General features: G+C 36.4%; 1 protein-coding gene across 7 annotated transcripts in view; it reads left to right on the forward strand.

Annotated features, from left to right (window-relative positions):
* LOC144889576 (uncharacterized) overlaps positions 1 to 22,125 on the forward strand; it is a 135,688-nt gene extending 113,563 nt beyond the window's left edge. For 3 of the 7 annotated variants that reach the window (XM_078770308.1, XM_078770307.1, XM_078770306.1), the window contains 2 exons: positions 19,454 to 19,591; positions 19,716 to 22,125. In XM_078770308.1, the coding sequence (XP_078626434.1) occupies positions 19,454 to 19,591; positions 19,716 to 21,367 (1,790 nt within the window). In that variant the 3' untranslated portion in view covers positions 21,368 to 22,125. The remainder of the gene's footprint in view (positions 1 to 19,453; positions 19,592 to 19,715) is intronic. The other 4 variants (XM_078770310.1, XM_078770309.1, XM_078770312.1 and 1 more) reach the window with 2 other exon arrangements.
* The last annotated feature ends 3,204 nt before the right edge of the window (positions 22,126 to 25,329 follow it).

Consider the following 25,329-nt stretch of genomic DNA (forward strand, 5'->3'; position numbering starts at 1 on the left):
TGGATGGGGAAAGAAAGAATGGCAAAGAAAGTGGGTTGAGGAAATAAGGTCGGAGGAGCTGTCTTTCCCTCGTGGTCCCCCTGTGCTGTCTTTCCCTCGTGGTCCCCCTGTGCTGTCTTTCCCTCGCGGTCCCCCTGTGCTGTCTTTCCCTCGCGGTCCCCCTGTGCTGTCTTTCCCTCGCGGTCCCCCTGTGCTATCTTTCCCTCGCGGTCCCCCTGTACTGTCTTTCCCTCGCGGTCCCCCTGTGCTGTCTTTCCCTCATGGTCCCCCTGTGCTGTCTTTCCCTCGCGGTTGTCAGCTCTTTCACGAGCCTCGATTCAGTATACAAAAAAAAAAAAAAAAGAGAGGTCGACTGTGGCTCAGGTGGGAGGATTGTGTGAAGAAAGATCTCAGTAAAGTGAGGGTGCAGAGAGTTGGTTGAAGATGGAGTGGAGGAGTATCATAGTCAAAGCAGCACAGGGGCTTGGTACCGTTGGACCTCACCCCTTACAAAGGGAAGAGGAGAACAACAACAACAACAACAACTCCCCACATTTTGTGAGCATGTGCAAAAGTTCCCGTTCCTTTTTATGTTCCGATATGCAGGTATTATGTTCTTGGGTTGTCTGTCCATTTGTCCAGCGCAATAACTTGTTGAAGGGATTTTTATTTTTTTTACCGAACTTGGGACAGGTATGAAATATGAAAACAAAATAGCATATGTGGTAACAAAATAATATAGTATCAAAATAATTATCGCCAAATAAGTAAAAACAAAAAGCTTTCAGCTTTCATATTGCAGATATCGATCCCTCATGTCATTGGCTCAACCTGACTAGATAATGGCTGTGATTAGCTAAATGTTGGTGATATGGAGATGGCACATTGCCCAGCCTGACCCTTGCCAAGGAACTGCTTCAGCAGCACCGACACTATATAACATTATAACAGTGTGCCACATCAAATGGGGTATTTTCAAAAAAAGGCATTGGAAAAGTAGCTTCCTCGTAAGGTTTGGAGCCAACTGTCTAATAAGCAATGTCTTATTTTGATACATGTGCTGGGAGGAGGTTGCAGTGAAGAGATGGACCAAATGTCCTGTGATGGTGCTGATTCTGTGATATTTAGATAATTTAGATAATAAATAACTAATGTATTGTGTTGGAGTGATGTGATAAACTCTGTGCAATGTCGGTAAATTCCAGAAATTTTTCAAAATGAATTTTCCAATCTTTATTTTCTTTAAATTGAATTAAATGCTTAAACATTGTTGAACACAAATCGCCTTGTTACTTCCACTAACCTACGGTGCAGCAGTACTTGGACATGTGAAATAGGGCGGTGCATTAGGGTGATTGAGAAGACTGCTTCATTAGCCCTTAAGATTTCTTTTAAACAATCTTTAACTTCATTTTTATATTTAAATTGATGTTCACATTAGTAGTGTAATAATGTTGCTTCTGGGACACCTCCGTTTAACATGGGAAATCCCTATCTAATGTCATTTACCCCCTTGTCTTTTTCAAAAATCATAAACACCTCTATTTCTCCCACCCTCATCTTTATAAACCTTTTGTCTGTAGTACCTATCCTTAATGTTGTTCATTAGACCACTCAAACACTACAAATATTTGTTTTCTCTTATAGACCTATCATCCTTCTTCTACATATCATCTGGCAGATTAATCTTTGACCCATTCACTTCCATATTAATTTTTCCCCTCCCTCATTGCCCCTAAACACCTATATTTCTCTCACCCTGTTCTTTACGAACCTTCTAACCTTTTGACATGTTATCCTTATTCATTAGACCACTTAAACACCTGTGATCCTTCTGACCTTATGGACCTTTTAACCTTTTACTCTTAATATCATCTGGTGAATCATCTTTGGCCCACTCAAACAACGACCCTACAAATATTTGTTTATGCGTGGGAAATAATTTAATTCTCTTGCCACTCTCTTCACCATCTAATATATTAACAAAAAAGATGTTTGAGTTTGGTTCTTTATTAAGATATTTTAACTGAGCTAAGATAAAATGGTAAACCTCCCTCAATGTTCTTGTTTGAGCGCCTTCAGTGCCACACACTTTTTGGTAGGCTCTGCCCACTTTTTGTTAAGCTCCGTCCACTTTTTGGTAAGCCACGCCCACTTTTGTTAAGCCACGCCCAGCTTTATACTAAGCCCCGCCCACTTTTTGTTAAGCCCCGCCCACTTTTTTACTATGCCCCTCCCACTTTTGTTAGGCTCCGCCCACTTCTGCTAAGCCCCACCCACTTTATAAACTCTTCAGCATTGTATCATTTCCAGGTAATACATTACATCATTTTCAGGGAATTTCCATCACATCATTTCCAGTTAAGACACGCCCAGGGAATTTCCACAGGAAATGACACACCCAGTCCTTATAAAAGGCACCGACCACACAGGCTTTTTCAAACACGCTTTCTGCTTCACTTGAGAATGGACTACTATGCCGAAATGGAATGGGATAACTTTGCTATTCCTTGGAGTCCTACTACCTGTGTAGAACTCAACCTTCAGATTGATGAACTGGACTCGAACCTCTTATCAATGGAGGTAAGTTTGTTTATTTATTTATTAATTAATTTAATTAATTATTTATTGAATTATTTATTTTAATTTTTTTTTTTAGATGAGACTCGTGTAAGAGTTAACAAAGTTTATTTTAATATTCATAGAGCTTGATTTATACAAATAAAAATATTGTATTAAATTAATACATTGTTATTTTCTTTCACAGGAAATTGTATCTGAGATACGAAATGAAAATTCTGCTTTTAACACAACTTGGGATGAAGTTATTTTTTTGTTTGAAGACATTTTGAACAACCAAGACCCCCAGAACGAGTTCTACCTTGATGACCCAGCCAAAGAGTTATACCTTGGAGATCCACAAAATCCTGAAAAAGAGTTTTACCATGATGATACTTGTTGTGAGTTATCAAAACAAAACCCACTGAACAAGTTCTACCTTGATGAGCCAGAATACAAGTCATACATTGGAGACCCACAAATTTCTGAAAATTGGGAAAGGGGAGTTCTCCCTGATGGTCCGCAGTTATACTATGTGAGACACATCATAGAAACCCTAAAAAATTGGGCAAGGAGAGTTCTCCCTGATGGTCCGCAGTTATACTATGTGAGACACATCATAGAAACCCTAAAAAATTGGGAAACGGGAATTCTCCCTGATGGTCCGCAGTTATACTATGTGAGACACATCATAGAAACCCTAAAAAATTGGGCAAGGAGAGTTCTCCCTGATGGTCCGCAGTTATACTATGTGAGACACATCATAGAAACCCTAAAAAATTGGGAAAGGGAAGTTTTCCCTGATGGTCCGCAGTTATACTATGTGAGACTTATCACGGAAACCCCCAATATTTCTGAAAATTGTGGTTCTACCTTGGGGACTTGGAAAGATGGTTATATTTTTGTAGACTCGGAATGGGGGTTTTGTTTTGATGACTCGGAATGTGATACCTATCTTGGAGGCTCAACAGGAATGTGGTTATACCTTGGGAACTTGGAAAGTTGGTTTTATTTTGGAGACTCTACCTGTGGGGTTCCTCTTGGAGACTCTTTGGATTCTAAAGCAATGAACAATGTTCTTTATTTAATGACGCTTGATTTAAGCAATATCAAGAAAGTTCGAGGAAGAAAATGCTGGAAAATTCTTTCTTTCCATTTCTACTTCTTCAAACTTGAAAGCCTTGAAAGACAGAATTGGAGGAAGAGGAAAAAAAGAAAAAAGAAATACGTATTTAAAAAAAGAAGAAAAGAAAGATTATGTTAGGGTTTGGGTGGGATTTTGAATGTGAGGGTTAGGGATGGGGTTGGGTTAGGGTTGGGATTTTGAATGTGAGGGTTAGGGTTGGGGTTGGGTTAGGGATGGGGTTGGGTTAGGGATGGGGTTGGGTTAGGGATGGGTTGGGTTAGGGTTGGGATTTTGAATGTGAGGGTTAGGGTTAGGGTTGGGTTAGGGATGGGATTGGGTTAGGGTTGGGATTTTGAATGTGAGGGTTAGGGATGGGTTGGGTTAGGGATGGGGTTGGGTTAGGGATGGGGTTGGGTTAGGGTTGGGATTTTGAATGTGAGGGTTAGGGATGGGGTTGGGTTAGGGATGGGGTTGGGTTAGGGATGGGGTTGGGTTAGGGATAGGGTTGGGTTAGGGATGGGTTGGGTTAGGGATGGGGTTGGGTTAGGGATGGGTTTGGGTTAGGGATGGGGTTGGGTTAGGGTTGGGGTTGGGTTAGGGTTTGTATATTATTATGACTCACTCACACATACACACACACAAAAGTTAAGCCCCAACTAAAAAGTTGTGGGATTCTGTGTTTGGGGTTCACAGATTTAAAAACGTATCCCCATTATACACACACAAAAGTTAAGCCCCAACTAAAAAGTTGTGGGATTCTGTGTTTGGGGTTCACAGATTTAAAAACGTATCCCCATTATACACACAAAAGTTAAGCCCCAACTAAAAAGTTGTGGGATTCTGTGTTTGGGGTTCACAGATTTAAAAACGTATCCCCATTACATTTTATTTATTTATTTATTATTTTCAAGGGTATTATCTGCTTACTTGTGTTTTTTGTAATTCTTGCGAGTAAAATGAACCCAAGATTTCTTCTCCATTTAAATCATATAATTTGTACGTCCAAGGGTTTGTAGCCATTACATCAACTATTTTAAATAATTCATTAGTCCATCTCTTTGTATAACCTTTCTCAAAATGGCTTTTCCATTTGTATATTCTTACAATATCACCAACTTTAAACTTGGGCTTTCTCAAATTAATCTCCTTTTCATATTCTAATTTTGTAAATGTTTCTGATGGTTTTGATTTTGTTGATGAATGAACTGTATTATTGTAATTATCTACAATATCCTGAATTAAATACACCCATTTTTGAGAACCGAGTTGTGTGAATTTTTTATATAATTTCTCTTTCAAAGTACGATTAAAACGCTCAATAACAACTGCCTTTCCTTCATTAAAGGTGCTGTATAATTTAATACCCTTCCCCTTAAGAAATTTCATGAATATTTTGTTGTAGAACTCTGTTCCCTCATCGGTCCACAGTTTCTTTGGTTTTCTTTTATCCCGATCAAATATTAGCTTAAAGGCTAACATTAAAGTATCACCCCTTTTATTTTTTAAAGGGACAACCCAGGCAAATCTACTCCTCAAATCAATAACGGTTAAAGCATACCTGTATCCCCTGTCATTATTCAATTCAATTAAATCAGCGGACCATATGTGGTCAGTGTATTTAGAATAAACCTTCCTTCTTTTAAACTTTGTGATTATAGGTTTGTGTAATTCTTCAGCCAAAAGCTCCTCAGTCTTGATGACATCATTAGAGCCTAATAGTTTTTTGAGGAATAACCAAGACCAAGTTTCAATTTAGCATTTATCAAATTTCTCACAATAAACCTATCAACTTTCTCTCTCAACATTGGATTTTGTATCAAAGACAAATTATACAACATTTCGCTGTCGGCTTTATGTTTTTCAGTCAACGTAGTGGTTTTCCCATAAGCAATATCATGCTTCATACACACTTCGTCAACCCTATTTGTAGGTTTAGACCAAGGTTTAGGATTGTCAGCCTCATCTAATCTTTTATCCAAGTTTGTTCCTGGACCACAGAAAGAATACCCTGGAAGGTGTAATTCTCCTGGAATTCCAGTTGTTGTAAATTTACTTCCTGACAGAAACTTTTGTATATCTCCTCCTCTTTTAGGTGAGATGAATTGGCACTTTTTAGAGCCACACACTTGACATATTCCTTTTTGATAAACTCTATTATTTTTAGCTTTAACATAAGAGATATTTTTAGATTTAGTTTTCTTTTTACATTTGAGACAATAACTCATATTTATTTATCAGAAAAATTCCGACAGAGTATCAAAACCTTTTTGGTTTTTAACATATACATTTCAATCTTTATTTTTAAAACATAAAGAATCCTAAGGAATGCCTTCACTCTCTCCTCCATTTATTTACAAATAAAACTAACTAAAGTCAATTACACCAACATCATCAACTATATAATCTTTTCCTTCTTCTTCTTCATCACCACTTTCTCGTTTAAACCTCCTCCCTGAAATTGTAGTAAAGGTTGTTTCCATTCTTTCAAATAATATTTTCCTGAGAATTTGATTTTCTTTATTTTCCTCCTCAGTGCGTTGAGTTTGATTTATTTGCTGTAATACCTTCAATCTTTTAATAATCTCACTGATTTCCATCTTTTTATATTTTTCCTCCCTCTCTCTTTGCTCCTTTTTCTCCCTCTCCTCCTCCTCCTTTTTCTCCCTCTCCTCCTCCTTTTTCTCCCTCTCCTCCCTCTCCCTTTCCTCCTTCTCCTTTTTCTCTCTTTCCTGCTTCTCTTCTTCAACTCCTTCCTCATCCCTTGCTACCCTTGAGTTTGAACCCCAAAGAATATTATACATATACTCATCTGGATTTTGAGATATTCTTGTATCTATAATTATTTTTCTCATAATAGGATACCAATAAGATTTGTTGACGATTTCTAAAAGAGTTTTATATTTCATAACTTTGAGCAGTTCATTTTTATTTAATATTTTAAACAAGTCTCTATTTGTGGGTTTAACAATATCAGTATAAGGCCAGTTTTTAATGACAAAATTCCCATGTATATGCTCCAAATCATAAGGTATGTAATACCGAGCACCCTTTTCTTGTAGGTATCCTTGAATACAAAAATTATAATTCTCTTGTAGTCTTCTTCCTGCCATTTATGTATCAGAAATATATGTGAGATTAATATTATGACAGGTAATACCACCCCATCTTCCCACTACCAAATCGGTTTGTATTCCCCGGCTTTCTATCCTTATCTCATTACCTTCCTTCTTTGTCATGCGAACCATCGCTATACTATCATATATTTTTATTTTCTTAAAATCACGTATTTGTTGTTTACTAATTGTACTTCCACATAAATCCTTATCCTCACCAAGTGGATAATATTCTTCTTTACGAGACTGATTTAAATCATGTAGGTCTTCTATGTTTATTGAAAAAGACCAATTATACCCTAAATCAGGCATATCATACCCCCATTTATTAATTTGCATATTAACTAAATGTCCTTCTTTATAAAATTCAATTGTAAGCAGGTAGTTAAATTCAATGAGGAAAGGTGTATGGTCAGTATAACCAGGTGTTGTGGTTGTAAATTTTACTTGTTTCACAAAACGTGCTGTTTTCTTTAAAGATATATATTGTGATAAATCACTGAATCTAATCAAGTCATTCGCATCTGTAGGGTTTGGATAATTGATTAATTTATAAGTATTCTTCATATTAATATTTTTACTTACACTATATTTTTGTCGTTCAGCCTGTGCCTTTGTATAATAATTTGATAAATCAATATCCTGAGAGGATTTTCCAAAGATAGAACCATCTTTTCCAACATAAGTCATTTATATTAGATTAAAAATGATATCATAAAAATTTTCATTATTGTTGAGTTGAAATAATACATATAAACATAATTGACCACAACATTTAGAATTAATTTCTTGAACTTGAAATGTTTGATAAACACCATTCTGTAAGAATTGTATTACTTCAACAGGTGGTGGCATACCATAACTATCAAAATAATATTTATCCTGACTATTATGAATACAAACCCAATGAGAACCATTCTGTGTGTCTAAATTCATAATAATATTCTTTGTATTCTTATTTATATGTATTAATTCATCTCTCATACAAATAACCACATTATCAATTTTTAGTGTTTTACAATACTTAGCTAGTTCTATATTTGACGTTGTATTCTTTCCAAATTGTTTAAACCATTTATCCATTTATTTATGAGAAAGATACAATCCATTACCCCGTTTAGTTAGTTTAACACCCGCTTGAGCGATAGAGGAAAGCATATCTCCAACCAACAATCTAGCTTTATCAGGTAGACTTTCAAGTTTTTGAGCAAAATCTACAATTACACCACTTCCACTAATTTGTTTCTCCAACTCCTTGTTATGTCTTTCCAATTCTTTTTGAGCTTTTAGTTGTGCCTTCCTTTCGTTAGCAGTTTTTACCGCTGCTGAAATACCACCAGTCAATGCTCCCGCCGCACTTAAACCAGCAAATAAAGGAATTAGAAACGGGAGAAATCCTCCTCTTGACTCGTCTATTGAATATTTCTTTAACATAGGTTTCGTCATTTTAATTTTAAGTGATCCAACATCATTTAGTGTTTTTACTTGTGTGTGTGTGAGTAAAACATCAATTCTTACAGCTCCTTTTCTTTGAATTGTATTAACATTAATAATACAAGGCTTTTGATTTTGAATACAAGATGTTAATTTATTAAGATTGATTTGATTAACATATACCCCAACCATTTATTTATGAGAAAAAACCTATGTGATATTAATCATAACACCATTATCTGTATTAATCTGTAATTCTGTTTCCTCCAAAAGCAAACAATATGCATTAACCTCTTCACTCTCCCCTCTTTCAATGTATAGAGAAGTATCCACTCGATTAGACTTTATAGTTTCCTTTTGAGAACTCAGGTCAATTGCGTAGATTGTATAAAGTTTTTGAAACGCAACCATATCCAAAATAGGATCATTATTACCATTACTTTCACACACCTTTTGGTAGGACTTGTAGGCTTCCGCATAATCATTTTTTTCCCAATCAATTTCCAATCTATCTCGCGGATAAAATGTGCCATCAAGAGAAACCCGAAGTTGTTTCACCTTAGCATTATCACTCAGCGCATTATTCTTATTAGTACCGTCCTCTCCATCTGGTTTTTTAAAAATGAGCCAGAGGTATCGTGGCTTTCCTTGAAGAACACCCAAATTCCAAGTGTAGGTAGTGTGTTCCAGTTTAACGTGTTGACATCTTCTTTTAAGGTATGATACATTTAGCGGTTTCTTTGAGTTAAGTCTTCTATTCAACATCTCTTCCGTTTTAAGATTAGGAGTATATTCACTGATATACCAACACAAATCATTAATAACAAATTTATTATTTTCTCCAAAAGCATTTTCATCCCCAAAAAGCAATCTATTTACATTATCATTCCTTTGTAGTTGAAATCTAATTTTAAGCCCATACAAAACTTTATCATAATCACAAAATCCAAATATACCTTTCAGAGGTACTGCTATGGTAAAACTATTCTCAGCTTTTGCGTCATCATTATACATTGACTTCCTTTGACTATAACCAGGGTCTGCGTTTGTACCCGTTGACATATCAGGAATAAAACCTTCAACAGCTCCCTTACCCATTCTATCACTAAACGAATATAGTGTAAATTTCATCATTTCAGATGTAGCAGAGACATAATCAACCGCTTCAACCTCTTGTGTTCCAATATACAGGCGGACACTGTCAAACATTTTCCAGAAGAAATCATTTACGAGTGTAGCATTAGTATTATTCGCAGCCTTAGTGAATTTAAATTTACACAGCAAGAAACTATCAGCTATATTCAAGTAAGTTTGTTGATTATTTATTTCAAAACTTTTTGTTCCGTTTGAATTCCAGTCTGTTCCTGTTATAGCATTTACCTTAAAATAGTCTTCCTTTTTAGTGGAGTTTGAAATGATAATCGTATCATCCAAATCATAGATACTATCAATCGCTTCCATACTTGTATTTATATAGCATTAAAATTGTTGAAACCCTGACCCAAGTATTTTAATGATTTTTTGTCGTTCTTGTGAAGATAGTTGAGTTTTACCTTTTTTTATTTCTTTGATTGCTTGTAATTTATGAGACTCCTTTTGAGCATCTTTTATACTCTTTATAGCACCCGCAACGGAGCCCACGGCAGAAGCAGTTGAACCAATTAGGTCTTTATGTTTAAGGATGGTTGAACCAATACCCATTAGAGTATCAATTATCCCATCTCCTTTATTTCGAAATTGATGACCTACACCTCGTTGTCTCTTAGGTTTATAGTATCCTCTACCCACATACCTTGTATAGTCTGGTGAAAGGAACATGCCCTCCCCTGTAATTATTTTATATTTTCCCAACTCGTGTTTTCTCACAATAACCATTATTTATTTATTGAAAAACTTCACGTAGGTGAATTCTGATGGATATAATTTCATCATTAAAGGATATCATACGATTATCTTGGTCGGTTATCCTAAAATTTACTCTGTATATGGTTTTTCCTGACACAGGTAAATAGACAAGATTTTTTGGTTCCATATTAAATTTATAACTAATCGGGGTTGAGTATGCACTGAATGAAAATATTGTATTTGTTCTTATTCCATCGTTATAAGCACCATCAATCAAATCACAATGAATTAATACTGAATTTATACCGGAGGATATTTGGATAACATTATCACTGTAAAACGTCCCGTTATTTTCAATCTTTTTTGAAGAGAAACCCAATAGCTCTCTAAACGAATTTTCAATCGTGAAATCAACTTTATAATTATTTTTAAGTTTAATAGTTGATTTTGAAGTGTGTTTTTGAATATCTATTACAATATTTTTTGGTTCATCACCTTTTTCTTTCATAAGGCGAGAGACTTCTGAAGATATTTGAGAAATCTCGTAAGCTCCAGGTGAAACGGTTATAGTTTTATATCCACTTCCTGGATTATAACTAAACTTGTTGTTTTTCTCTGTGATATTAAACAAGGTATTATAAGTTTCCATCGACAATAAAGATGCCTCATATGAGGTAAGGGGGTCAAGTTGTAGTGGGTAAGGGAATGAAGCTGTGTAATCGCTCGTTGTGAAATTAAAACTAAGAATTGTGCTTCTCATCTTATTTAATATCTAATAAAATATCTTTGTATTGACATTTATTAATTATTTTCATATTCATCAACTGATCTAAAATGGCTGAGGATTCATTAAAACAATTGTTGTTTCCCGCCTTCTTACTACCTAACAACAATAATAGCCTATTAACTAATTGTGATGGGTCATTTGGAAGAAAACTAACACCTGAACCAAGTTTACTTAAAGCATCAATAATATGTTTCTCCTTCTCATTCTTCTTACTTTTACCAGCAACAGAAACTCCATAATCAAGTGCATTTAACAACTCAATATATACCCTATCTTCCTCTCTTTCCATATCAAGTGGTTCCTCAAAATATTTTGAACCACTGAATCCGGGGTTTGTTAGAAGAAACATTAATCTTGGAGTTAATTTAACATTTGGTTGAGTAGAACTCAAGAACATCAATTCATCATTAAATATCAATACCTTTTCTTCCACAAGATGAAACACTGCTGGTTCTTCTGTTGGAATGAGACCTGCTCTGGTTTTTGAACCCGCCGAATATTCATTGTTTTGAAGAGCTTCCACAACATAATTAGGGGGTTGATTTACCTCCTCAAGTTTCCGAAATAATCCCTCGTCATCATATTCTAATTCACCAAGTTCTTGTTTTGTTATCTGACTAAAATCTTTGAGCATTTGAAGTTTTTTCGGAGTAAATTCTACCGTGGGAACTGTAGGTGAGTGTTGAGTTTTCAAAAGTGGTTTAAAGAATTTCTCTTGTTTTCTTTCAAAGGCTTCTTCACCAGTTAGTTTCTGTCTCCGTTTCTTCTTTATCTCTTCCTGTTGTTTAACAACTTTTGAAACTAATTGTTGATGTTCCTTAAACTTTCTTTCTCTTTCTTCGGTATTCATTTTCTGTATTTATTTATTAAAAAATATCATTTAGTATCTCATCTTGTTTCACAACAATATATTTATATTTTCCAATCGTGTGTTTCATATAATTTTCAAATTCTTTTTTACTACATAACGTAGAGCAATTATCTCTCCAAAAATTATTTACATCTATTGAATTTAACTTAAATAAAATAAAAGTATTGGCATTGTTTCTTATTGAGCGTCGAGGGAGTTGAAAATATGATTGACTAAGATATATACAATTACAAGAAGAATGTCTCCCTCTTGTATAGTAGCTATCCATTACTGTTTGGTTTCTCTCATTAACACAATCATCAAAGATGACGAGGTTCTTTTTTGATTTATCTAAATCTTGAGGTGAAGGTATATCATCTGTATTATCACTGAGAATACAAGTTATGGGTTTCGATTTTGATTTCTGTGTATCACAAAATAATTGTATTATATCTTCAATATTATAATCATTTAGTTCGTTTTGAAGTTTAAATAAACCGATAATGTCTTCCTTTTTAAGACCCGCATTAAAACCCTGTGAGAGTAGTTGATACTCGGGTTGAAAACTTGACTTTGTAAAAATTATTAAATTATCATAATCTAAAAAATTAGGACCAAGGAGCATCTTTAAAAGTAAACAGGTTTTCCCACATCCGCTTGAACCAACTATTAAACATCTCAATGAATTTGGAATGTTTTTATGGTTATTAAACTTTATCTTATTTTCCCAAACGGGTAAAAAATCATTCATTTATATATTTGGAAAACAAGTCATCTAACTTTTTTTGAGCTATTTTAGAAACTCTATATTTTATCCTGAGTTCGGGTTTAATTTCAAAATAATTCATTATTTTATTTATATAGTATCTTGTATTAACATTTCCATTAAAATTATTTTGAATAATAAATATCATTAAACCCTTATACATTTCCTCAATACAAAGAGTCTCTTTCCTTGTAAGAAATGGTGTATTATCACCATAATGCTTAACATTCATCTCTCTTATTAATCTTGTAAAGTAATTCATTTTTGGTTCTAATTTAAAAGAGTTATATGTTTTTTTATATTTCTTATTATCATTAATTAGAATATAATCACAGAATAAACATTGTTTATATGAACCCTCATTATTAAGCCCTATTCTATCACAAGCTGAACAATTCTCTAATTTATCATATGGAGAGTCTGGAAATTCTAAATATCCTTCAGAACTTATCATATTTATATAGTAAATTTTTACTTAAACTAAACGCAAGTTTATTCATTAATAAATACAATGTTTCAAAGCACAAAAGACAAATTTCAATCAATCTCTACTTCGGTGGAAGATACAGAAAAATATGTCAAAGATGTTAAATTGAACAAAGATAAATATGGAAATTTTTGGGTAAAACCAGTTATGGAAAATAACATGAGCCCCTCTATTTCATTTAAAGGAAGAGCTCTAGCTATACCTGGAAAGACATCCATTAAAGTAAATCTAACAAAAGTTTCTCCTCTACTCCTGGCAATTTATTCAAAGCTTGAAAAAGTGATTGACCACGATACTTTGAAAAAGAATGATAAGACCATTAATAATTCTAGAGGAGACATTTGTATTTTCTTTAATAATCCAAAGGGTGTAGATCTAAGTAAAATGAATGATGTTAATATTTCTGGTGAAATGTCATTTCGTTCTATGATAGTTAGAGATTATTTAAAGATAACTTTTGATATAAAAATTGTAGAGATTGAATCTGTTAATGAAAGAAAGTATATAGATATTGATGGGAATATTTTTCTTGCTAATTAAATATGAGTCAATACAGCAGTGAAGATTTTACTATTTCATTGAACTCAGACGATAGTGATGATAGTATTTCATTGAACTTGGACGATGGTGATGATAGTATTTCATTGAACACAGATGATAGTTATGATACTAATAGTTTGTGCTCAAATGATAGTTATGAGAGTAGCTTTATTGATGACTCTGAGTATGATTCTGAGTATTCATGTGATAGTTATGACTTAGATGATTCTGAGTGAAAAAGTGTTTTAGTTTAAGCACAGCAATATATATAAAACGGAGCTGTAAAGCCCAAAAGTGTTTTATTTTAAGCACAGTGATATATATAAAACACCACGTTTTCTCACGCTATAAATATGGTTTATTGTGATACTTGCGAGAAGGAAGTAAAATATTATAAACAACATATTCTCACCACAAAACATACATACAACATTTTTAACAAACTTTCCCCTCTTCCACCTGAAACAAAACACTGTTCTACATGTAATAAAAATATCCTCAAGAAAGGCTTCAAAATACATCTTAAAACAAATCTACATTTATCAAATTTTATCACAACTAAAAACTCTGATGGAGCATTCAAAGGACATATTAAAATAAGAGTCTTTAACTTCAAACCTCCTGAACCAGTCTATAGTTGATGCTGTAGAAATAGTTAAACCTGCTGTTCAAACGTTGATTGAAAAAACACTAAAGGAAATGAAACCACTTAAATTTTATATGGGAGTAAAATTAGAAATGACAAAGGATGAAGGAGTTATAGATGCACCATACATGAGAACTGAGCCACACTTTATATCTTCATATCAAGATTTTAAAACATCAGGAGTCTATGATGAACTTATTAAACAAGAGCAAGATGTGGATAATTCAATCGTAGGAAGTGGATTCAATATAGGAAAAATTATTTACATAGACATTCATATTCTTAAATCAGATCCTCTAAAAGCTTCTTCTTACATTGATTTACCCAGTGTTATCAAAAATAGAAAAGCAGTTATCAATATCAAAAATAAAGACAATAAATGTTTTCTCTGGTCTATTTTAGCACACTTACATCCTCCACATTTTCATGATGAAAGAGTATCTCATTATAAAAAATATGAGAATACATTAAATACGAAAGATCTAAAGTTTCCGATGACTTTAAATGATATTCCTAAATTTGAAAAGATGAATAATTTATCAGTTAATGTTTATGGTCTAACAGAAACAAACAACATTCAGGTTTTAAAGCTTTCTGACAATTGTAAACAAACTCATATTAATCTTCTATATTTTAATTCAGACGAAAATTCACATTATACATACATCAAAGATATTGCTAAATTAATAAAACCACAAGTCTGTAAGAGAACAAATAAAATATATATTTGTTTGCGTTGTCTTAACTTCTTCAATTCACAAGAAAGATTAGATAAACATTCAAATTATTGTGGCGAACATAAATCAACGGTAATCAATATGCCTAAAGAAGGCTCAAAGATCACATTCAAAGATGAAAATAAAAAGATCAAACATCCATTTGTTATATATGCTGATTTTGAAAGTATTTTAGAAAAAATTGATACTGCTTCTCAAGATCCAAAAGAATCATACACAAATAAATATCAAAAACATACTCCTTGTGGTTTTTGTTATTATATCAAATCATCCGTTGGTGATAAATATAACAAGTTAGAGATGTATAGAGGCTCAAATACCCCAGAGGAGTTTGTGAAACGGCTAGAAAAAGACTGTGTTCGATTAACCAAGATAATGAGAGAAACCAATAAACCAATGTCCTTAACAAGTAAAGAAAAAAGGGAATTTATAAAAAACAATGTCTGTCATATTTGTGAGGAGAAAATTGGTAAAGGTCTAAAGGTTAGAGACCATTGTCATCTCACTGGTAAATATAGAGGTCCGGCTCATCAAAGTTGTAATATTAATTATCAACTCCCCTCTTTCATTCCTGTCTTTCTTCATAACAACGCTCATTATGATACACATCTATTTATCAAGGAACTCTCAAAGACTTCTGGAAGTATCTCAGCAATTCCAAACACGGATCAGAAATACATTTCATTCACAAAAACAATTCACACATCTCCTATTACTCATATCAGATTTCTTGATACATTTAAATTCATGGCAAGTCCATTGGTTAACTTGGTTCAAAATCTAAAAGAGTTTCCATGTCTTTCAGAGTATTTTTTAGATAAAGATTTTCTAACACAAAAGGGAATTTACCCCTATGACTATATGGACTCATTTGAGAGATTCAATGAAACACAACTTCCTTCAAAAGAAAATTTCTATAACAAATTAAATAATAGTCATATATCTGATAAAGATTATGTACACGCACAAAATGTTTGGGAAAAATATAACATCAAGAATCTTGGCGAGTATCACGATTTGTATCTCAAAACTGATGTGCTTTTATTGGCCGATGTATTTGAAGCCTTTAGATCTGTTTGTCGCACTGGATATGGATTGGATCCTGCTCACTACTACACAGCACCTGGATTGGCCTGGAGTGCGATGTTGAAAATGACAAAACAAGCTTTGGATTTGATAACCGATGTTGATATGCTTTTGATGATTGAAAAGGCAAAAAGAGGTGGAATTTCACAAGTCTGCTCGAGTAGATACGCAAAAGCAAATAACAAATATCTTCCAAATTATGATCCAACGAAAGAGAGTTCTTACTTGATGTACTATGACGCGAACAACCTGTATGGCTGGGCAATGTCTCAGGCTCTTCCTTATGGAAAACTTAGATGGGTAAAGGAAAAAGACTACAAAAACGTTTTACAAGATGTATGTATCTCTACACAAAAAGAATTGGATGAAGAAAAAGTTGGTTATTATTTTGAAATTGATTTAAAATATCCAGAGGAACTCCATAACCTACACAAAGATCTCCCATTTGCTTGTGAGAAAGAAAGTCCAAAGAAAGAATGGTTGAGTGATTATCAACGATCGTTTGATATAGGTGAATCAACAGAAAAATTACTTACTACATTATATAACAAGAAAAATTATGTTCTACACCAAAGAAATTTGCGACAATATTTATCAAAAGGTCTAAGAGTAGAGAAGATCCATAGGGTTCTAAAGTTCAATCAAAGTCATTGGTTAAAGGGGTACATTGATTTTAATACACAAAGAAGAACAGAGTCAAAAACAGATTTTGAGAAAGACTTTTATAAATTGATGAATAATGCGGTCTTTGGTAAGACTATGGAGAATGTGAGGAAAAGACAAAATATCAGACTATCAACATCTTGGGAACAAGCATCAAAATTAATTAATAGACCGAGTTTTACTCGAGCTGAGGTCTTTACTGAGAACTTTTGTGCGATCCATTTGATTAAAGAGAGTATTGAAATGAACAAACCTATTTATATTGGAACAACAATTCTTGATTTATCAAAGTCATTAATGTATGATTACTTTTATAATAACTTGAGGAAGAAATATCAAAATGATGTTAATCTACTTTATATGGATACAGATAGTTTTATTTTGAAAATTAATACCAACGATGTTTATTCAGACATGAAAAGAGACATTAATATCTATGACACGAGTAATTACAGTCCAGAGAGTGAGTTGTTCTCTTCTAAAAATAAAAAGGTGATTGGAAAGTTCAAGGATGAATTAGGAGGAAATGTTATGAGTGAATTTGTGGGATTGAGGTCAAAGGCTTATGCTTATAAATACATTGTGAATAACGTTGAAAAGACTGATAAGAAGTTAAAAGGTGTAAAGAAAAATGTTATTAAAGAAACAATAAACTTTAAGGATTATTATAACTGTTTAACAACAAAGAAAGAAGAGTTTAGAAAGATTAATGGAATAAGAAGTTATAAACATCAATTATATTCAGAAGAGATAAATAAGAAAGCATTGGGGGCTTTTGATGATAAGAGGTTTATTTTAGAAAATGGAATTGATAGTCTCCCTTATGGTTATATAAGTATATAAGTGATAAGATATATATAAGTGATAAGATATATATAAGTGATAAGATATACATAAGTGATAAGATATATATAAGTGATAAGATATATATAAGTGATAAGTTAAAAAAGGGGGGGGGGGGGGGTTGGGGATTTTAACGGGCTACCGCCGCCTTTTTTACTATCTATCTATAATTCCAGTAATCTCTGTGTGTCTGTGTGTCTGTGTGTCTGTGTGTCTGTGTGTCTGTGTGTCTGTGTGTCTGTGTGTCTGTGTGTCTGTGTGTTTGTCTGTGACCGCTGTTTCTCGACAACCACGGGTCCGATATACTTGAAACTTGCCAGGTATATTGCTGGGGACCCGAGGATGTGCCTTTTCAAGGTTTGTAATTAATCGGACAAGTACCTACCGAGCTATGTCCAAAAAACGCTTCAACCAATCAGAGAGCAGCGAGCTATCACGTGTGCCGAACCGTTAATGCAATGCAAGCGTTAATGCGTTAATGCAAGGCTTTTCTTTTTTTCCCTCTTCTCTTTCTACTTTTCCTTGCGATTAAATTGCAAACAGCCAAAATACGTTGGCGCTAATTGAATAATTGGCCATTAACACTAAAATAATCGTAACTGCGATATGCCAACTTCCGGACAGTGCAGCCTTCCATGTTGTTGTTGTTTGCAGCAGCGATTCATCCTAACTGCGATTTGCGAACTTCCGGACAGTGACGACTTATCTTCCGGCAGCCAATCACAGAACGCTCTGTTGCGTAGGCGTGGCCGATGTGAGACGAGCGGAGCTGAGCGCGTTACGAGCTGACCGCCATTACGGTACGTAATTCGATTTCTTATGCGCATTATTTCTCCCAATTCAGTCAGAGCGAAGGGCGGAAGCGAAGAGCGTTGCTTTTTTTGTTTACGGGCGTACGGGCGGGGTAGAGCGTACGGGTAGCGTTTTTTTTTTTTTTTTTGGCCACGGAACGGGCACCCACGTACGGGCAATGCCCTAGTTATATAAATGATAGAACCAAGTATCAACCAGACTAAAGAGTGGAGGTGTAATCAACCTTGGTATATAAATGGAAAACATAATGAATGTGAAAAATATCAAATAGGTATAATTGAAAAGGCAACTGGTAAAAAAGTTCACAAAACAAATAAGAGAATTAATTTAAATACCGGTGAATTGGGTAAAAAAGATGGAAATATTTTTGAGTGGACGGAAAACTTTGATGGTTGTCAGGAAAATATATACTTTAATTTAAAAATGGTATGTGGCACTGGAGGCGCTCAAGCAAGAACATTGAGGGAGGTTTACCATTTTATCTTAGCTCAGTTAAAATATCTTAATAAAGAACCAAACTCAAACATATTTTTTGTTAATGTATTAGACGGTGAGGAGAGTTGTAGGAGAATTAAATTATTTCCCACGCATAAACAAATATTTGTAGGGTCGTTGTTTGAGTGGGTTATATTCACCAGATGATATTAAGAGTAAAAGGTTAAAAGGTCCATAAGGTCAGAAGGATCACAGGTGTTTAAGTGGTCTAATGAATAAGGATAACATGTCAAAAGGTTAGAAGGTTCGTAAAGAACAGGGTGAGAGAAATAGAGGTCTTTAGGGGCAATGAGGGAGGGAAAGAATTAATATGGAAGTGAATGGGTCAATGTTTGAGTGGGTCAAAGATAAATTGCCAGATGATATGTAGAAGAAGGATGATAGGTCTATAAGAGAAAACAAATATTTGTAGTGTTTGAGTGGTCTAATGAACAACATTAAGGATAGGTACTACAGACAAAAGGTTCATAAAGATGAGGGTGGGAGAAATAGAGGTGTTTATGATTTTTGAAAAAGACAAGGGGGTAAATGACATTAGATAGGGATTTCCCATGTTAAACGGAGGTGTCCCAGAAGCAACATTATTACACTACTCACATTCCATGACGTAACATGTTCCATGAAGTCTCAAGAACGTTCTCAATCTCATTTCCCTGCAAAAGATTGATGCTGATTTGTACACAGGTGATGTCTTTTCTGGAAATGTGGAAGGCAGACAATATAACGATTCCTCTGCCAAAGCAGATTCAAAATGTGCTTCTGCGAAGGAAGGTTCAGATGATATTCACATGACAAATGGAAGTGCTTCCTGTTTTGCAACTGGTGAGTAGAAATGTAAAAAATTAACATTCAATCTTTGATGTTGAAAAAATATATAATTTTCGGAATATTGTTAAATATTTTGATTTTGATAAAAAAAAAAGAAATGTGTTTTTTGTTTCTGTAGAACAATCCAGAAGTAATATGGGACAATTAAGGTCCAGTCGCAGTTTGACAGTGATGAAGAAGCCATTTTTGAAGAAACAATCACGAAATCAAGACCCACTTCCGATAAAATTCAAGTGCCTGACTGGGCCTCGCAACACCAATATTAATATTGAATTAAACAAACATGAAAAGGTTCCAGAAAGGCAAATACGTTATAAGTGTAATGTGTGCAGAATGGATTTTGCTTCAACAAGTTACCTCAAAATACACATGAGGATTCACACTGGAAAACACCCCCACAAATGCTCTGTCTGTGGTAAAGGTTTCTTGACAAAAAGTAATTTGAATCAACATACGAGGATCCATACAGGAGAGCGACCACACAAATGCTCGATGTGTGACAAAGGTTTCTCTCATAAACACAATTTGAAAATACATATGGGGATCCATACAGGAGATCATCCTCACAAATGCTCGATATGTGATGAAGGTTTCTCTCATAGCAGCAGTTTGAAATTACATATGACGATCCATACAGGAGAGCGACGTCACCAATGCTCGATATGTGATAAAGGTTTCTCTCAAAAAGGCAGTTTGAAATTACATATGAGGATCCATACAGGAGAGCGACCGCACAAATGCTCGATATGTGATAAAGGTTTCTCTCAAAAAGGCCATTTGAAATTACATATGAGGATCCATACAGGAGAGCGCCCTCACAAATGCTCGATATGTGATAAAGGTTTCTCTCAAAAAGGCAGTTTGAAATTACATATGAGGATCCATACAAGAGAGCAACCTTACAAATGCTCGATATGTGATAAAGGTTTCTCTCATGGCGGCAATTTGAAATTACATATGATGATCCATACAGGAGAGCGACGTCACAAATGCTCGATATGTGATAAAGGTTTCTCTCAGAGCAGCAATGTGAAATCACATATGAAGATCCATACAGGAGAGCGACCCAACAAATGCTCGATATGTGATAAAGATTTCTCTCAAAAAGGCTATTTGAAATTACATATGATGATCCATACAGGAGAGCGACGTCACAAATGCTCGATATGTGATAAAGGTTTCTCTCAAAAAGGCTATTTGAAATTACATATGACGATCCATACAGGAGAGCAGCATCACAAATGCTCGATATGTGACAAAGGTTTCTCTCAGAGCAGCACTTTGAAATCACATATGAAGATCCATACAGGAGAGCGTCCTTACAAATGCTCGATATGTGATAAAGGTTTCTCTCAGAGCAGCAGTTTGAAATCACATATGAAGATCCATACAGGAGAGCGTCCTTACAAATGCTCGATATGTGATAAAGGTTTCTCTCAGAGCAGCAATTTGAAATCACATATGAAGATCCATACAGGAGAGCGACCAAACAAATGCTCGATATGTGATAAAGGTTTCTCTCATAATAACAGTTTGAAATCACATATGAAGATCCATACAGGAGAGCGAACCAACAAATGCTCGATATGTGATAAAGCTTTCTCTCATCAAGGCAATTTGAATAAACATATGAAGATCCATACAGGAGAGCTGAAATCTGAAATACCAGGATATGAAAAAAGATGTGATGTCGATTTTGAAATTGATGAAATCTGCAATTGTACCATTGATAGTCGGAGCCACAGGGAATCCGGATCCTCAGCGATGTAAGTGATCCTCAGCAGCAGGCAAGGTATTCTGTGAACCAGCAAGGAGAAAGCTATCATGAAAGCATACAGTGCTTTGGGGATATACCTTGTCATACAACCTCTCAGAGTACTATCTGTAATCCATGACAACCAGCCAGCATCCCACACCCCTTTATGAAAACCATACAGCTGGCTGTCACTAGAATGTCCACAACAATGAATGCAAATTGCTGCCAAAAGACAACAATGCTAACCTCAAAATGCTAACCCCATCTGATCAAGTTTAAAGAAAATTACAGCTTATAAAAAAAAAGTAAAATTTATTAGATTCTCCATATTCTCAAAATCGAGAATCTTTGTAAATTTGATGCCAAAAACGCAAATGATAACTTTATCTCTCAAACTGATCTTGGATCTCATCGTGCTTCTTTCAGGGTCTTCCTGAGGTTTACAGTTTGTAATTCTTGTCTCTGTCCTTGCCATGTATCCAGCCAAGTTCCATTTGAGTTTTTTGATTGTGACCAGTGTTTTGAATTTTGTTTTCTTTCTGATTTAGTTGTTTTTCTTGTCCCTTTTTGGTTATGCTCAGATGGCATCTTTCCATGGCAGCTTGAACATTAATTTTTCCTCAATCTTTGCTGTAGTCCATGTTTCATTATGTGTGATATGGGGAGAACACCCTTGTTGTAAAATTGTTTATAGAAGAATCCTGCCGATGCATTTCATGAAACTTGAATTTGTGAAGGATTTCACGATAAAGAGAGGTCCTCAAAGTACAAATGCACTGTCTGTGTTATTGGGAATATTGTCGTATGGTTTGCCCAGTTAAGACCGAGCGTTAGCACGGATGAATCGAGCTTTAATGGAGGCGTTTATTCAAATCAATGGCAGATCGACACACGGGCCGGGGGATTGGGGGAGGATGCCGCGCTTACTTTTTCGGGCCTGACAATGTCTTCTCCCTGCAAATTATTACCTCTACCCGAGACGGAGATAAAATGTACAACAAGAAATATTTATTATCGGAACGGAGAACAAGGAAACGCGACGGAAGAAACTAAAACCTAAGTTGGGACGTCCCCGCACAGACTTCAGATACGAAACAATGGGAGAGGAATCATAAAATAAATGTCTTGTCGTGTTGTGGAATGTGGTGCGTCTTATCTGTCTGCTGTCCAGGCCCCAAGCTCGCGTCCGGACGTGGCTCCGGTTGGCACGAACACCCCTCTCTGCATGGTCCGTCCTGCGCCACACAGCACGCAGGCACCAGGAGGACGAACAACAGGGGAGGATGATCCCAGATATTACCCAGCCTCCAACACTTTGATCCGACACACCTGGATCAATAATGGTGCCACTGATGTCAGTGACCACCACAGCATCACAAAATGAACCCTTAAATTTGCATCTTCCCTCAGATTACCCATGCCAAATATTTCTCACATTTTACTAATCTCACCAAAGAAGGGTGCTTCTCCATTCACATGCCAGCCGAGCCTGGCCCATATGCTCGGCACATGACACATTCCCAATTCAACACTCCCATGGCTCTCTTTCCAAGCCAAGAGTACACAAATCATAACGGAACATCTGCGGAAGGTCATTCTCACACCATCACGTTCCACAGATGCCCCAATGGTTGTCCGGCAGGCTATGTCCATCCCTGTCCATGTGGATCGACCCACGTCCATAGACCAGCACAGCATGGCAGGTCATCACATGCTGACTGTCTCAGGGAGAGGGTGTCAGGCCGCATGCCTGGGCGGTCACCACATCAGGCCCATGTTGGCCGTCTACAGTGCCACCATCAAAGCGCGACCCACAACACCTCCCCCGAGTTGTCCTCTTAATACGCCATCCTAGGCCTATGAGAAACCACCTCAGACCCCCTGGAGGTCGTAACCCCCACCAGGGTCTGGTGACCATACCTGCCCGAGCCACCCGCTTGGGCGGCACCCCGATGGACAAGGGACGCCACACTCCACCAGACCCCCCGTGGGGCCCAGGTCGTATCACGACACCCATGGTCGAACCCCACGTCCAAATCTCGCCAGCACAGCCCCCCAGCTGGCTGGCATACCCAAATTTTGAAAGGGGCAAATTTTCCCCAAGGCCACCCCCAATTACCTTTCCTGGTCCATATTCCACAGCCCGGGGACCAACTCCCTCCAAGGCTGTGCCAAATCAAATGCCCATTTAAACAGAAATTTATTTTTCCTTTTAAAAATTTTGATTTCCCATGCCAAACCGCAGCTGCAGGTAACAACCCCTCCAGGTTGTTCTGCCCCTCCCTGCAGCTGTTCCAAATTCCCTACGGGGATTAAATTCTCCAAGGCTCTATCTCCTGACTCCCAGGTCCAAATCCAGCTCGGAGTCAACACACTCCCCCTGCTGGTTATTCAATTTCGGAGCCTCTGGTACCCAATTGGTGTGCATGGTGAGGGTCCCCTCAGTCACTTCAACCTCCTCCCTGTACCGACTGACCTCAACCCACAAACTCCTTTGGACATGGTCAACCTTGTCCTCCATGGGACTGTCCCAGGTCCCCAACCGCTGTGTCACATCATGCTCATTATTCACATCAATCATTTCTGGCCCCCACAGGTCTCCATCATTGCACACCCGGTCCGGTTCCGCCACACGGACCCCCAATACCTCTTGCTCTGCACAACTGCACCTGTGCAGCAAGGATCCCAATCCATCCCCCAGTCGCTGTGTTGTGACATCCACCCGGCGCCGATAACTTCCCAGGCCTTCATGTATCCAACATTCCTCATTAAAATTTTCACATTCCCCATTCACCTCCAAACATGCAGGCTCCCGTTTTAATTTGATTCCCATTACATTTCTCTGCTCCGGTGCCCCATCAGCACAATTATTTAGTTCTTCCTTTGATTCATTCGTCCATTCCTTAAATTGTGCAATCTGGGCATCCAGTTTGCTATTCATTTGTTCATAATGGGCATTCATGTCATTCCTCATTCCCTTGAAAAAACTCATCATCTCGACCTGGAAAGCGTTCGGGACCGTCTTGACAGTGGGGAAAGCTCAATCACTATGCTTTTCCCCAGCATTCGGCCCACTTCCAATTCCAACGGCATTTCCCTCACGCGCGTCCAGGTCGGCGTCCGCCATTGCCCCGTTGGCTAACGCGTTTCACGCTTGCATATTTTACCTCAAGAATAAAAGAAGAATTTAAATTTTCGAACCGCAATTTCGCGTTTCGCACACACCAATTGACTAAAAAATCTTTTATAGCACCTCCGACTATGAAAATTTTTGCGTCCGAATGCCGGGCGCGATGTACGCCCGACCCTGTCGATCTCGCCCTTGGACAAAAAGTTGGCTGTCGGGTCCGTATCTCACTCCTTGACTCCAGTTGTCGTGTGGTTTTCCCTGTTAAGACCGAGTGTCACCACGTTTGAATCGAGCTTTAATGGAGGCATTTCCTCAAATCAATGGCAGATCGATGCACGGGCCGGGAGATTGGGGGAGGATGCCACACTTACCTTTTCGGCCCCGACGATGTCTTTTCCCTGCAAATTATGAACTCAACCTGAGACAGAGGTAAAATGTATGACAATAAATATTTATTAACGAAACCGAGAACAAGGAAACGCGACGGAAGAAACTAAAACCTAAAGCAAGCTGTTCATCAAACCAGTTGAAAGCCTTGTATGGCATATACCATCATGACATGACTGCACTTCATGCCATCACTGATTGCTGCCAAGTTAAAATTAACTTTTTTTTACTAAACCAGTTTTACTAAACCAGTTTTTTTACTAAAATTTTACTTTTTACTAAACTTTTAATTAACTAAACCAGTGTTGGACAAGGCGAGTGTTCGTAAAGATATTCAGAATCTGCATGCTAGATATGTCACAGCTCCAGCGGATAAGGCTGCGAATGATTTTGTGGAGGTTTTATGAAGAGAGTTAGGCTTCGATACGGTGCCTTCACGAGCATAGGAAATAGCACGAA

Source organism: Myxine glutinosa, chromosome 1, assembly GCF_964187855.1.
Source record: "Myxine glutinosa chromosome 1, kmMyxGlut1.1, whole genome shotgun sequence".
In the NCBI taxonomy this organism is placed as follows: Eukaryota; Metazoa; Chordata; class Myxini; order Myxiniformes; family Myxinidae; genus Myxine; species Myxine glutinosa.